Raw genomic sequence first — 16513 nt, 5'->3', positions numbered from 1 at the left:
CTTGTGCTGCCAGTAAAAAAACAATAATTAAGTTTCCATGTAGATTGTATTTCAGGACTTGTTCTGCTACTTCTTCCTGAAGATCCTGCAATACTTTTTTCGACTTTTGATGTCAAGGAGAAACTGAATTAGTCAACTAATTGAAAGTTGCTTTCACCGTTTTCCTACATTGCATTTCACCATGTATTTCAATCAGCCTTGGACTCCATTTTCCAAAATTCCAAATTTTTTTCTATTGCTCCTCTGTCGCATTCAACACAATTTTACATTTTTTGCGTCCTTTGTCACCAAAATTAAATATGCTCCAAATTTTGACGAAATATAGTTCAAAATTTTGATGACATGATAAAACCCTATCACTTCGCAATTTAGCAATCGGCGTTAAAAGAATTTGACTCATAATTAAGTGGATAATTCAATCCCATATTCAGTTCAATATCAAATCCCACGGGCCGCTGAGGCATGGCCATGACCCGCGAAAAATGACCAAATGCTCAGCAGATACTAATTAAGGCTGTACACACTTCATGTGGGCCATTGTATAAAGAGACAATCAAATACATCTTGTCGTAAGAATGGTCTATGTTGAGCAGGAAATCGTAGATGACGAAACGGGCTCTGTTGAAAAAGTTTCTCTTTATATCTCTCCAGGTTGCTCTCTATAGTTTTCCAGGCTATACAATTCAGAACAAATGAAGCCCCACTTGGGCGTTCATGTTGGGTTTTGACTTATTTGATTTCCTCTGGGACCCAGTTCTGGCCTTTTTTTCACCTCCGGAACATTTAACCTGCCTCCATACTTTATCATCATGTCTATTCAACATAAAATTCTATACTCGAAACACTTTGAGCAAAACTCTTCTTGCGCAAGCCATATGTATCCCTTTTTTCAATATTAATTCTACCAATTATATAAAGAATCAAAATTGGGTTAAAATGACAGAGAGGGAAACAATCGGGGTGGAATAATTGCATTTAAACAAACAGGGATGAAAAATGCGACACCATTAACCAGAGGGGGTGGTGGTGATGGGGGGATATAGCAGATTAATACCAATCCTGTTTACTATTTGACTCATTAGTACAGAATGAAAAGTTACATTGAAAGTTAATTTTGTTCTCTTGTACTTAACAACAAAATTGTTAAAAACCACTTGTCAGTATGACTATACACGTTATACTCTGTACGAATTTTTCGCGCTTAGTTTACAAATAATGATGCATGACTTTTATGAAGTTTTAAACATTTAAGCAACTAAAACTAGACTAAAATTTGAAAACCGCGCGTGTTTGTAAAGATGGACTTGACCACAGAAAAACAGACAACTTTTCTCCGTACAGGTTGGTGGCATTTCACTCCTTGATTTATTACAGTTTTCTCGTACCATTTTTTGCATGTCGACTCCAATCTGTAATACATTACAATTGTCCAAACTTTCGTTCAATTTCATATACTTTCATGCGTTTTTTAATGTCTCCAAACTATGTAGTGCTGAGCGCTCGACGCCCCCTCGTGACTTCAACTTTGGTCTGGACATAATTGATTTCGGTATCCGATCACAGAGTTCAAAGTACCATTGCCGGTAAACTTGCAAAAACTCATTTTTAATTAGTTTTGGATCAGATACAGACCAAAAGGAAACTTTTTTGATTTTTTCGATTCTCTAATTAATATCAAATAGATTTCAGAAGCAAACCCTGTAAAGCAAAACAAAAAATAGATGATTGGTTCAACAAAATTAATGTGTGCTCAAAGTAATCTACAAAAAAACTGCTCGTGAAACGCGAACTCAGTCCCATAAAACCAATTTGAAATTATGTACCCAGTATATATGAAGCTGCTATTTTATCATCTCGATTACTTATTACTTACATTATTGTAGCCGAATGTCTCTATTCAAATTGATGGTGCAACAATTTATAAAATTTCTGATAAAAAGAAATAAAAATGTACCATGAGGGTTGAAATTATTTTTTCTAAAAAAATACTTATTGTGTTTCCAACCAAAACAAAGCCAGTTAATTGAATAACTCAATAAAGAGAGTTCATATGTGGTGGAAGAGACGTTACAAGATTAACTAGATGAATCTAAATCAAGTCGTTGAACCGTGTAGTTGCACTGAAATACGTTTTGTTCGGGCGAGAAAAATTGAAATCTTGGGAAATTTTTTTTCCAATTCACACCAGTTGTTTCAATGCTTGCTTTTCCGATTTATCTTTCAACTGATCAATTTTTCATAGGCTTTGAGATAATGTTGAAAATTACTAATTTTTAGAAAAAGCAATGTCATCGAGTTATACTCATGAAGACTTCACTCTACTTTGTTTTGCTAGTTTTACAGTCTGACTCTCCCAGGAAGTAAAGAAAACCTTTCTTTATTCTTTCAGGAATTTTTCCAGTTTCTAATCATCTATCAACTTTGCAATAAAAAGAAAATAAAGAATAAAGGAGAAATATTATTTTTAATTAATGTACAACCAAGTTCAATCAAATTGAAAGGCTTTCAAACAAAAAAAAGAAAATTTGATGTTGAAAGGGAAGAGAAAAATCATGCAACTGTTTAATACAGACTTTTTAATGTCAATTGATTGCTCTTATTGACGGGAGCCACTTCTAACCAATCGAATTGATTTTTATGAGAAATTCCTCTGGCTTATTGATTATGCTGTTGATAAAAGCTGAAGCAATATGCTCTAACATTTCGCACTGAATTTAAAAAGCTAGCGGCTAGTAAAAAGTCATTAGTCAATAGCAGTTCTACGATATTGTTCAAGATATTCATGATTTGTTAATTTTGTTTCCTTCTTTAGCGTGTCATATGATCCAGTGTGCTTTGATAGCTATTTTTTTGACACTGTCTCTTTTTCGACATGAGTTCAAGTATAGAATTCAATTTAGTTAAATTCTTTGCGCGTTTGAGGTATTCATTTGGCAATCTGATTTGAATATAGCTTAGAACAGTATTTTGTCCTCTTCATGAATTTTTTGAAACTCTACCAGCAAGGTTTTCTCATATAAATTTTCAACGCTTTTTTGGGTTAGCTGTATGTTGTAAACAATCGAATTAGATTGGTCAATCAAGCAAGCGTTTCCATACAGAATTAGAGGCCGAACTCAAAAATTATGCAAAATTAGCTAGCACTCGTCAATAATACTAATTTGGATGAGCCGCCAGAGTTAATAGGTTCTTTTGCTTGCTCTTGCCACCCAATTTTGCCGTCTTTGTTCAAATTCAGAAGAGGGATAAGGGCTACGCCAAGAAATTTAATTGAGTGAGCAGGTTCAATTTGTTTTTCTACGATGCAAAGATCTAGACTGGAGTGTTTATTTCAGGGACTTTTAAAAAGCAAGTAAATTATTTTGCCAGGATTTTTTTTATTTCGTGTTTTAGCACCATTTGATTAATTTGTCCAGTGAGTGATGAAGTTTCTCCTGTTTTATTCTACATGTGTGTGATCTTTTAGTGGGGAGAAAAATCATCAGGATTTTGGGAAATTTGGGCTGGTAAAGTAGATAAGCCGCTGACTTATACTATGAAGAGTATCGGTACAATGACGCTGCCCTGAGGTACTCCAGTTTCTGTTGAAAATTGGCTATGCTCTGAGTTATTGACATTTAGGAAGATTTTTATGAGAGAGAAAAGAGTTCACTTTTTTCTCACTAGTTTATACACATAACTTTTGCGGTTTGTTTTGAAGTTCTAGACTCCTCATCATATCATTTTCTTTTTCTACATCGCAGCAAAGAAATCCCACCTTTTGGGACAGTAGAATCGCTTCTGTAACGCGCTGGGTTAATTTGAGGAGGTTACCAGTAGTGCAGCTGTTCCTTCTTTACGCACTTTGCGTGTCGCCGAACACCCTAATGTCTTCACAGTGGTTTAGGACATTAGCTTTGGTAGCAGTTTTACAAATTTTTGCACTACGTTTATTAAAGTTATAAAGAACAAAGGAAGCAAACTGTTTATTTGATTACCATTCTTTATGTTAGTGTAAAGACGTTGGCAGCGCTAATTTCTATCTTTTTGACCTAAAGATTCATAAATATCATCAAAGTCTTAATTGACCACATGTGTAACTAAAGTAGGAGACAAACTTTTAATCACTGAAACTTGCCATATTTGTTCCGAGTCAACTACTTAGGTTAAATAGTTTAAACAAACATCCAATCTCTATGAGCACCTAAATTTTGTCACAGACAGTTTAATGGTAGTGTGTAATGCACTGAAAATTGTTATTCTCTTTTGTGGTTGAATTGATTATTTTTAAAGAAGGATACAATTCAAATTTCAACGCTCAATATGGAGTAGTATTGCGTTCTTTTTCGCTAACACCAAAGGCGAGCTCCAAATTTTCAATTTTTGAAGCAGAAGCTGCTGCAGCAAATGAATTAACTTTAATTCACATTATTATATTTGTAAATTTCAATGAATATATTATTGTGCAAAAAAAATCTTGGTACATAAGAAACTTGAAAAAGCCGACAATATTAATTTTGCTTAAAGGAAAAACAACTTAACATTTTTTCGTATGGATGCTTTTCGTTCTTATAAAAGAGCAATTGCGAGCAATTATGATGTTTTTTGTTGATTTAATTCCAGAAAAAATCTTATTGGGGCTCCAAGAATGATCGAATTTGATTTTGAGGAGTTAGAAATTTGATTTCAAAAAATTTTATATTTAATTTTTAGGCTGGTATCAATTCTGAGTAACAGTGAACAACCCGGGCCGTGGTGTCCACTCGAACTTCACCATTATTAAGCGAGACTAAGGGTGCAAGGCGAACTCTTCTCTTAATCAGCAGGAAAAAGAGTGTAATAGTGTCATTTTGGGGTAATAAACATGAGTTTTCTCTTTAAACCTTTAGCAAGAGTTTTCTCTTGTACACTCTTTAACCCTTTAGCTCTCTCTTATTATCCTCTTATATTATATTAATTACACTCTTCAGATGCACTCATTTTAATGGCTCAGTTGGCAATTTGCACAGAAATGAATCTTAAAACTAAGTGCAAAATTGAAAAAAAGTTTTCACGCTCGGGGACAATTTTTTGTAAACGTTTTATTCACTGCTTAAATCACTCTTTGTCAACAAAACAAGCGTTGAATTTGAGCTGAAAATGCGTCGCCTAAACGCAGCCATCGATGAAGTAGATCATCTCACTGATTCAGATTTTTCTAGAAATAGTATTGTATAGCTTAGTTTAACAGAGATTAAGTAGAAAGAAATGAAAGCAATCAATAGATTTTAGAATCTAGAAAAACTGATTTTGGTCTGCAAAAATAATATAACTAGACATTTTCAGAGGTCATTTTGAACGAGGACCTCAAACTTGGAGAAAGGATACAAGTTAGAGTATTTTTGAGGACAAATTTGCAATAATTCTTTTTACCTCCAAATTCAGGTAACTTTGAGGTAACCCTTAACTTTTCAGGTATCTTTCAGTTAAAATTCAGTTGAGATGAAGTGATAGGCAGAATTAAATTAACGTTTCAGGTGTATAGGTGCCGTTTCAGGTAAATTTACCTCAGCTTGTATTTTTGGGTTCATATAGTTTCAAAATTTCGGACTCAACATAATTTTTTTTCTGCCTTTAAAGGTTCAGCAGTGGGTGTGAATGCGGGCGCGGCCATATTGGAAAATCCTAACCTCTACTCGTGTCCCAACTGTGGAATGGAGTTTAAAAGCCACTATTTGATGAGGAGACATTTGGACACGTTGTGTGTGGGTGTTGGACCAACGATGCTTGTGCCTCGTACTCCAAAGACTCCTGCGGATGTCAGACATGACTTGAATTTGAGACAGGTAAACGTTCAAACATAGGTCTCATGGCATCACCTCCCATTTTAAAATATAAAAATGTAAGAGCTATCCCCAATGATTGTGGAATTTTTATCGTGTAAGATCTGACAAATTTCTGACAAAACCATCTTGCTAATAGCCTGTAAGGGGATGCATCTTCTTATCAGATCTGATAAGACGTTTATCAGATCTTATACTATAAAAAAAATTTTATGAAAATTCCTCTTATAAGATCTTACACGATAAAAATTCTTCTTATAAGATCTTACACGATAAAAATTCCTCTTATAAGATCTTACACGATAAAAATTCCTCTTATAAGATCTTACACGATAAAAATTCTTCTTATAAGATCTTACGCGATAAAAATTCCTCTTATAAGATCTTACACGATAAAAATTCCTCTTATAAGATCTTACACGATAAAAGGTCCTCTTATAAGATCTTACACGATAAAAATTCCTCTTATAAGATCTTACACGACAAAAATTCCTCTTATAAGATCTTACACGATAAAAATTCCGTCTTATCAGATCTTACACGATGAAAATTTCCTCTTATATAAATTCCTGAAGTATGGTATATTCTTCAAATTGAAGACAATTCAGAGATGCTCTCAAGCAGTAGCCGAAAAACTACAGCATGCAACACTTAAGTGTCAGAGCAACAAAGAGAAAAATATCTTATACTGTCTTTTAAGACTTATAAGATAATGTAAAAAAGATTATTTGAGTGGCAGGGGCTTTCTCCGAAGCGGTGATTATCAAACTAGGCTAATTTTTTTTCAAAGACCAAAACTTTCTTGGACTGCTAAGTTTAGCCATAGTACCCAGTTAAGACTCACAATAAAACTGCCGCCAAAACAGAATCAACAAGCATTTTTTTGTTTCATAATTGGTTCGCTGACCAATTATTTTTTTTGTACTTTCATAGGACCTTGACTACGTTATACGGTTATATTGAAATAATTAAAACATGTCATATCAGATCTTACACGATAAAAATTCCGTCTTATCAGATCTTACACGATAAAAATTCTGATAAGAGGAATGTTTATCTTATAAGATGTCTTATCAGATCTTACACGATAAAAATTCTGATAAGAGGAATGTTTATCTTATAAGATGTCTTATCAGATCTTACACGATAAAAATTCTGATAAGAGGAATGTTTATCTTATAAGATGTCATATCAGATCTTACACGATAAAAGTTCCTCTTACCAGAATGTTTATCGTGTAAGATCTGATAAGAGGAATTTTTATCGTGTAAGATCTGATTAGATCTTACACGATAAAAATTCTTAGTCAGCATCTTATCAGATCTTACACGATAAAAATTCCAGAATCACTGGGGATATTTTACGGGTCTACCTTGTTGAAATGACCTAACCATTGTAACCGCGTTGAACATGAGCGGTTAATAGTCACAAAATTTTGTCATCTTGATCCACATCCTTTGTCACCTTGTTCACGCCCTCCCCACCATCGCGGTTATTTACTGTGATAGTAAACATCATGAAGATATGTTTAGACTGAAATAAAAGAAAACCTAATTGTGGAATAGCAGATTTCAGAAATGTTTCTCACAATGATATTCGTTGATTAAAAAGACAGTTTTTAACGCGTTTAACAAGAACGATGAAATCACCTTATTGGTTCTCGAGCAGCTATTGATTAAATTCGAACAGTAAGATTTCAGGTGTCAACTGAATTTTCGAAATCTTTCGAAAATTGTTGTCCCATGTTGCCGTAAATATATTAAAATGTGTAGGTGTATTTCACCGGACTATTTCATAGAAATGACATCAAGATGGTATAACAGCGTAAACAAAAAGTAAACAATCATCGCAAGCGAACAATTTTGTCCCCAATATTAGTTGAAAAATCGCTCACGTGTTTGTGTATTGTAGTCAGCCGATGCACATTGGTCAAATTTTAGCGGGGTATTTTTATCTTAAAGATCATTTAGCGGTGAGATGGAGACTTCTTGAAGCAAAAAAGACCGAAACTTAGAAAAAATGTTTACTTTTCTCAATCTACGTCTTGCAAAACTCATTTCATGTATTTGCATTTATACAATTTTGAACATAGTTTTGATCTGGAGGCATTTCTACTTACATTTTTTTTCCCAAATGTTACATCTGATCGGATAAATTTACTGAATTCAGCACCATGTTTTAAGATTTTAGTTAAACGCATGAGTGGACATTTGTGACGATAAGCAAGTTTGATTCAAAATTGGAAAAATCCGTCAAAATTATTCTTAACCTTTTTTTTGAAAATGAGTTTTACAACAATATTCTTTGATTAAGAAGACAATAAGCAGTTTTCAAACTGTAATGCGTTTCAAAAGAATGATCAAGACTCTTATTTGGTTCTAAAGTTTTTATTGATTAAATTTGAACATTATGCTTTTAGGGGTTTACTGAATTCTTGAAATCATGAACCAAAATAACATTATCCACCAATACAAGTGATAAGTTTCATTGTTCCTTCTTCACATTTATTCACACTTTTAACGTATAAATTATTTATTGTTAATGGCAATGACTTTGAATAAAAATTAGAGACAAAGTAAGGTCACTGTTGTCCACAAAAGAACAAAACCAAAAATGTATTTTCTGCATCGCAGCTATTCATTTTCTATTATTTTAATCAGAAGCCAAATGAATTTTGAGCTATTTTGCTTTAAAGCTATCATTGATTCCTAGAAATTTTTTTAAATAGTGGTGGCATAGTTATTTGTCCCCGGGAATTTCAACTCACGTAAGGTGGTTAGTGTCAGGAAAAAAATTCACATCTAACAGCCTTAATTAACCATAAATATTCATAGCAGCCACATATCCTAATTGCCACAATGACAGCTTGTGAAAAAAATTTCTTCTCCCTAATGCATCCAGTTGTCCATTGAATCAATTTTTAACCAATGGAGATATATTGAAATATGAGGTGCCTAGTGGTTATTGTAAAAACATTTTTAAAAACAAAATTCGAGTTCGTCTGGACACAAATAAGTTGACTTTCAGTTGCCATGGAAAACTATTTTAGCTATGTAAAGCCAGTCGAACAAACACTTTTTCAAATAAATCTTTTTTTGGGTTTTGGTTTTAAAGATGAGTTCTTGAGGAACAATTGGTATTCTCTTTTCGAGCATTTTTAGTTTTTTTTAACCAATTCAAAAGAACTCACAAAGAGTACTCAATGAATGGCCGTCATGCTGTTGCTCATAGAGCAAAATGAATTAGCAATTCCGAAAATTCAACATAAACAGTCAAAACCAGCAAAAATGAAAATAAAATAATCATGACACAGTGAAAAATATTTTTCAAAACATTCTGAAGTTCTAGTTGACTTCCTTCTAAAGAATCAATGGACTGCTGAAACCTACTACAGTGAGTCGCTTTTTGTTTGTTTTCAATTAATTTTGGTAATTCTCTCCATTTCCAATCTGAAACCACAGAAATGCCAATCTTTCGCAAAGTGTCAGTTGTTCCAAATTTAAGAGTCAGTTTCTGTAAGTTTGCAAAAAAAAAATCGAAGATATAAATCACTGTATGAAACATTCTACTGTTAATCTGAAAACAACTTAACAACTTTTCCAGTCTCCAAATGTCTGTATATCCTCATGAGATACTATGAAAAAGCTGTAGTCGTTACCTTCAAAAAATACAATTAGTGTAAATATCACAATTTGGAATTAATTTTTATGCTAAAGCAGAGGCAGTTTGGAATGTATTATTGTCCATGTATTGATATAGCCAGGAGGAAAAAATGACTCCTTCGTAAATATCTCTCACTGTCAAATGAAAATTGAATTCATTTCATTTTTGTCCGTTCAAAGACAAGAGACAGCAAAAACATTTGATAAACACGGGAGGAAACACATTGCCTGATTTAACCAAAAAGCTTTTCTCTGCATTCCTTGAAAAGATCGTTGTCTTGGCTCTCTGTATTGACAGCAAAAATTCAACCCTTTTCGATTCTTTTCGATATTCTCTTTCCTGTTGATGGATTTAATTACTATCAATAAAATCAACAAAATCTTAGAAACCAGTTCCTAAAAAGTTGATCAGAACAATATATCGATTATGTCTTGCAGGTCCTATATCAATTCAGACTACTGTAATAAATACATTTTCGATAATAGTTTTATGGTAAAATTAATCATAATTAAAAAAAATAACATAAAAGGTAACAAAAACTCAGAGTTCCAGAGATAACTACCACTTTTTTACTTCATTAACTTAAAGATCAACATGTAGTTTTGCTGCAGAGCGGGAGAGTTCTAGATGATGAAATGCCAGTGAGAGACAGAGAGACAATTGGAGGTCTGGGTGCTGGTGGTGGTGGTGGAGGTAGCAGGAGCCCAAAGAAGTTGGCTGTCGGGGCCGCAACTAGAGTCAAAAGTGGAAGGGGAGATCCCTTTGGCGCTGTTGGAGGTCCAGGAAGTGGGATGGGGCCGATGCTTTCCACGAATCCCGTGAGTTAAGGAACTTAAACAACCTCATTGTTACGACCCACTTTAGTGAGGGAGGAAATATACTCATATGTTTTTTTTGGTTCAGTCCATTTTGGCTGATTGATATATTAATCATATAGAGCTGTGAGTGGTATCATTAGAAAGCCCGTCTAGCGTAGTATATGGATTTGAAACGACTTTTTTTCAATTTTTGTCTTTTCAGGGAGTTATCGAGGAAGTTTTGTGAACAATAGACGGATTTCCGTTGTTTTTATTGACATTTTCCGGTATTTTTGCCTATACTTTTAAAAAAATAACAGAATTCTAAAACAGTGTTTGTGGTTCGTTTTCTAGACATAAGAGAGTGTCGATTAAAACTTTCACCTGATTCTTGGCTCAATTTTTTTGCTGCTGATTTAAAAAAAGATCAGCCTTTTTTCATCGAATTAAGCTTCTTAGAAAAAAGCTTCTTTTGTCAACTTACTTTAAATTTGCCGTAAGTGAACACCTAAAAGTGACTCACACAATTTTTGTCAACTCAAGAGAAGTCACCATTCCGCTCTCTTTGAAAGAATTGTTTGAAACTTTGATGGTTTTTATCTATATTATGCCGATAATTATACAAACAGCATCATTTTTTATATGTGAAACCTTTTGTCAAATTATCTATATCCATTGAACTGGGAATTATTCCATGTTATTAATATACATAATTAAATAGTAATGCTCTTTTTGTGTAATGATCTTCAAATTCCAAAATCCAAAATTAATCCGGATTGTAATCGGTGGCTGTCTTTTTTCTTAAAAAATTTATATATTTTCTATGTTCATTATAGAACAGAACAGTTCAAATCAAAGCTCAATATTGACAGGTCCAATTGATTTCCTGAACAACTTGAAGTTAGTGCTTTTACACTTCTTAGTCGAAAGGTTTTTTAAAATCATTTGTTTTGAAAATAAACAAAGGACTAAAGATCTTGGTCAATTATTTCGATTTTTTGGCCAACTTGCAGCTCAATTGCAGCAAAAACAGATTGCAATTTTAGTTTAATTGAATATTCATCTAAATGAAGGCTTTGCGCTCTAGATAACTGTTTTCAAGCTTCAAAACTACTAGTTTCACAAATACTTTGATTTTTGGACATTTGCCCATTTTCCAGGTTCTCCCTTTTCTGGTTCTGCCACATTATCAAATTATTGAGAAGGCATTCAACACTTTAAGGGAGTTCAAAAATAGGCACTACTGAACTTATAAATCTTCTAGGGAAAAGTTTATATTTTTAACGGCTTCGACATCGTTTTCTAGAAGTATTTAATGGAAGTTATTTCGGTTTTGTGTTTAATTACCATTCTTCTTGTAGTCGTATGAGAAATTAAGAATAAAGGAGGTCTTAACGTTATGAGCTCCAATTATGGAGGAACATATGAGTCTATATGTTGATTTCAAGTGTTAGCCGATGGCTTTCATGACCTTAAAGGAAACTTTTTCAAGAAAATTAAAAAAAAGATGATTATTTTTTTTTCATCTTCTATTCATCTTCACCTATTTTCAACCTAATCTCATCACTCATGGGTAACATATCATTTTTTGGCATTAAAATGTGAGAAAAGTGGAGATATCTATTTATTAGCGAATTAATTATGGTTTTAATAGTTTCGACGAAGGTTATTTGCAAAAATTTAAATTTGTTCTTATATTGTCTGTATTTGAAGTTCTTTTTTGTTAAAAAAAGACAAAATCTGCTTTTAGAAGGGCTCACTGAATTCCGTAAGGATTAAACAAATATGTTTAGATATTTCAATTTACAGCTGATAGATTTTCATAACTTTGAAAATAATTCCTTTAAAAAAAATTTTTTAGCTTTTATTTTTTTTGCTTTTTTTGTCTCTTCGTTACCCAGTCATAATAGTAACATGTTCAATATTTTTTAAGCAACAAAATAGAATATATGTGATTAAAACTAGTAATTCAAATAAATTTTTAATTTCAACCGCTGTCACGCTTGTTTTTCGCAAAAATTTTTTAAGAAAAAATTTTGTCTGTGTTTTAATTTCTTTTTGTAAAAGTATAACATATATCGGTTAACGACAAGCCCTCATGACTTCCTTGATGTATTGGCGAAACCTGTTTAAATACTTTAATTGATAGCTGATATTTTCCATGACTCGGAAGAATTTTGTTTTCAAAAAATTTAATTTTTTCTTATTTTTGCGTTTTCTGTTCTTTTTGTCTATTATCGGTAATAAACTATTTTCGGTTATTATAGGTCACATATCACAAAAAACTATCGTCAACAAAAAAGCAATTTTGACATATTTAAAGTTTTCAGTGAATTGATTATGTTGCTAACGCGTTTGACTACATTTCATCGATTTTTTTCATTTTTTGATAATTGTCTGTATTTTACTTCAATTATGGTTTACGTATAACATTTACTGATGATAGACAGGTCTCAAATGCGTCATTTTATGCTGTAATTGAAACTGTTTATTAATTTTATTTGATAATTGATTGTTTTAACGGCTTTAAAAGTACTTGATTTAAAAAAAATCTTTTTTTACTCTGCATCTGCTATTGTTTTTGTCACTTTGTTACCTTATCTCCTTAATTACCGGTCATATATCACCTTGCCAAGCAAGGTATCAAACAATATGTGACATATTTAATGAAGTTAGTGAATTCAATATGGTTTTAATGGCTTTGAATACCATTTTTTGAAAACCAAAAAAATTTTGATTTTTTTGGCGGCAATTGACGTTCTTCTTGTGAACGTAGGACATATTCTGATCAGCAAAGGTCCCAATAGTTTCATTTAGGGGAACAAATGAACAACATGTTTTTTTACTGCAATGTATACTCAATCTTTTTGTGATCTTTAAGCTAATTGTCTTCGAAAAAAAACAAAATATTTTTTAAAGTTTTTTTCATGACTACGTGTTTCCTAGTCTCATCAATGAGTGTTCACATATCACGTTATTGGCGTTCAAAAAACGTGCAACCCGAAATTTTTTATTCTGTGGGGATGGATCATGGTTTTAAAGACTTCGCCGCCGCGCTCTCGCAAAATTGATTTGCGTTTTTGTTTTTTTCCGTACTCGTTTTTTTTGTAGTCGTACGGAAAAAAAAATTACTGGCAGGTCCCACTGCCTTGTCTTTTTGAGATATAAATTGAAACATTTCCAGTGTGTTTGATGATTTTCGGTAAATTTCTAAGTCTTTTGATTACTTCGGAACCAATTGCTTTAAAAAAAAGTTTGTAATTTTTTTGTTAGCCTCTTTTGTTGTTTTTGTCTACCTGTTACCGCGTCATGTTAAGCACTGGCTCCAATTTCAGGCCAACAATGAAATGATTATTTTGTTAGTTTAGGTTTCATCTGCCGCTATTCGGCTTTTGTTTTTCTACAGATAGACATCGAGTTTTGTATATTATTCTTGTTTGTTGTTGATATATTATTTTGTTTTCGTCTTATCTCGTTTTATTAATAATGGCATTTTTCCTCGGATTACTAGCATGCAATTTTTTTTATTCCACTGAGTGATTTGAGCTTGGCGCAAATTCGTATTCATAAACTGGTTTTTTTCAAAAAATACATAAATTTCTAAAAGTTTTCTATCCCATCCTCATTTGGCAGACAATTCAGCAGAAATGTGGATGAACTGGGTCGGAACATTATGTGCAAACGCATATTAACGAGTGTGCTTGTTTTTTTTCCACAATAACTGCACTGTGAGACAAATTGATTATTTTACGTTTTTTAGGAAGTACTATACGTAGAACTACATAAATAGCGAGAAATGACATCCTTTGTCTTTTATTGCTTACAAATTTTTCAAACAACTAGTTTTTGAAGAAGACTGTTTTTTGCATTGAATTGTTGAAATTTAAACTTGCACAACTGTCTCAACATGTCAATATCAGGGCAAGTTCTATGGGCTCTAATCAGCAGTCACAAACGGACGGTTATTTTATGTTCTTGCAAGAAACTTACAAAAGTCTTGAAAAATTGGCATCATCTTTCATAATCATTAACAAAACTCTTGAAAGATATTACACCATAATTGTCGGATTTGAAAAATCTTGCCGGATAACCATCCATGATTTTAGGATAACCATCCATAAATTTTCTCCAGTGAAATTTTCGATCAATTTGAAATGATTCATGCAATTAGGGTAAACCAATAAGGATTATTTCAATCCATTGAATATTTGTATCTTTTCTTATAAGCGGTTCTCAAGTTAAGCTTTTTCGCCATAAATTGTTTTGATGGAACTGTTTCTTTTCCTCTGTGAACAAATATGCTATCTTCATCGGCATGTAACAAACTAATGCATTGATAATAGTTTATTGATTATAGAATGTGCAACTAGTGTCTACGTTTTACATATACCATTATAAATAAGAAAAAGGAGGCTGGGTAACGTGCACTTTCACAATATTCCGACCACAATTTTCATGATTTTCCGCAAGCTTCTTACCAAATATATTTTTACCAAATAAATAGTAATATATAAATAACTGCGTGAGTCAAGAAAATTTCGCCAGTCATAATCGGAGAAGTCTTTTGTTCCACAAATATAGGTTTCTTCAAATGAAGATCTATAAAAAATCACCCCAGTGATCATATCGTTTTCTTTACAAGGGACTTACTGTAATCTTATAATAACTGAAAAATCAGGTTAAATTGCCTGTCATGTACCACGCAAGTAGCGTGCAGGAACGCCAAAACACGTGCACTGTTCTGTTAATTTATTTGTGGACTAGCAACTTTATGCCAGCCCTACGTTTTGTCGTTACGTCAATTTTGATCATTCAATATCTTTTGTAAATAGATATAAATATGGTAGAGTTGCATAGCCTTTAGAAATTTAAATCAATTGTTCAAAAGACTGTTTCAAATTTTTGATCTCCTGAAGAGATACGCAGGACAAAATACCTCAATAGGGTTCTAGTTTTCTCGCTTCAAACTTTTCTTCTTTCTAGTTTTCACGAAGGTAATTACAATAAAAGCCTAGAGTCTACTGAAAATTACCGCAGTTTAATTGTAGCAGATCCAAAAAATAGAAAAAGTACATATAGGGAGCAGCTGCCATCGAATGAAACAGATTAGATAGCTACTAAATATCTCTTAAAGAGATGTAACAAAAATTAGTCGATAAAAATCAAGAATAATTTATTCAACCGATATTTTTGTTGCAGTGGGCGTATGATAGGAAAACGTTTGGTATTGTACAGTTTATTGGTTATAATAAAAAAAAAATTTAAATTTTTATCTTTCTTAATCCTCCTTGAAATGGGGGTCAATAAATTTGGGAACCTCCATTTTTTAATTTAGTTTTGTCCCGTAAATGTATTTTGCGTGATAAAGAAGATTTGACAAGAGATGTCGAAGTGTAATATTTAAGAGCTCTCTGAACAATTTTTGTTTGTTTTTCTTTTTTTTTTCTAAAGTTTTGCTCATTTGCTCTTATATTAATATTATATTTTTATAACAAAATTGCCCAAATTTCTCTGCTACGTTTCAGAATAGCGACGTTTCATGAGAAAACTGCAATTTCGAAACAAATATTTAAACGTTGAATTGAAAACTATAGGTTGAGATTTGAATTTTGATGAAGAGATGGTCACTTTGCTAAAGCTTTTTCCAGTTTTTTTTTATGAAATTAAGACATGACGTGAATACCAAAAATTTTGCATTTGCTGACTTTCTGTACATTCCACTGAGGGTCTTTTGCTTACAGTTCCGCGGAGAGGAGCTTAAAACAAAATCAACGTTTGGATAGTTTTTCGATTTTTCAAATTTCTTCTGTTAAAGAAATTTTTTATGTTCTTTCTTTTTATTGATGTTTTTGTCCTAAAGTATAATAGAGCTGGCACTAAGTCTTAGTTTTAAAATAACGAAAAGAGAATTTTCAAAAGACCTTGGGAGCGTAAAAATATAAAATAGGTATATCGCAATTCGATCTCTAATCTGATCTTTTAATTTTGTTTTAATTCAAATTTAACAATTTCTGGTTAAGGAATCATTGACATCAATTTTTTACTCTTTTTATAGAGACTTGCATCTCATGGCAATTTAAAAATGCTAAATTATTTCCAAAATGAACAAAATTTTGATTAAACATTTTTTGACTTGTTTTCTTCTTGTTTCCAAGAGGGCAAGTTTTTGTCCGATGTTGTCTGCATAAACACAGAGGAGAAATCTTTTTCAATTAAAACTTTTCTCTGAACTTTTATTTAAATCTGTTGATA

General features: G+C 32.4%; 1 protein-coding gene across 1 annotated transcript; it reads left to right on the top strand.

The window, feature by feature from the left end:
- Positions 1 to 1194: 1194 nt before the first annotated feature.
- Positions 1195 to 10308, top strand: LOC142340840 (uncharacterized). The gene is made up of 3 exons (XM_075391582.1): positions 1195 to 1341; positions 5599 to 5804; positions 10076 to 10308. The coding sequence occupies exons 1-3, from the start codon at positions 1299 to 1301 to the stop codon at positions 10289 to 10291; spliced, it is 465 nt and encodes a 154-aa protein (XP_075247697.1). The 5' UTR covers positions 1195 to 1298; the 3' UTR covers positions 10292 to 10308.
- The last annotated feature ends 6205 nt before the right edge of the window (positions 10309 to 16513 follow it).

Source organism: Convolutriloba macropyga, chromosome 6 (assembly GCF_964194025.1).
Source record: "Convolutriloba macropyga chromosome 6, txConMacr16.3, whole genome shotgun sequence".
In the NCBI taxonomy this organism is placed as follows: domain Eukaryota; kingdom Metazoa; phylum Xenacoelomorpha; order Acoela; family Convolutidae; genus Convolutriloba; species Convolutriloba macropyga.
The sequence above is the reverse complement of the archived record's forward strand: the minus strand, read 5'-3'. Positions and strand labels throughout refer to the sequence as shown.

Bases quoted from the DNA above. Each gene is read 5' to 3' on its own strand.
- LOC142340840 (XM_075391582.1), top strand. From the start codon at position 1,299: ATGGACTTGACCACAGAAAAACAGACAACTTTTCTCCGTACAG. The intron at 1,342-5,598 runs GTTGGTGGCATT...CTGCCTTTAAAG, and splicing joins GACAACTTTTCTCCGTACAG to GTTCAGCAGTGGGTGTGAAT. The intron at 5,805-10,075 runs GTAAACGTTCAA...GTTTTGCTGCAG, and splicing joins ATGACTTGAATTTGAGACAG to AGCGGGAGAGTTCTAGATGA.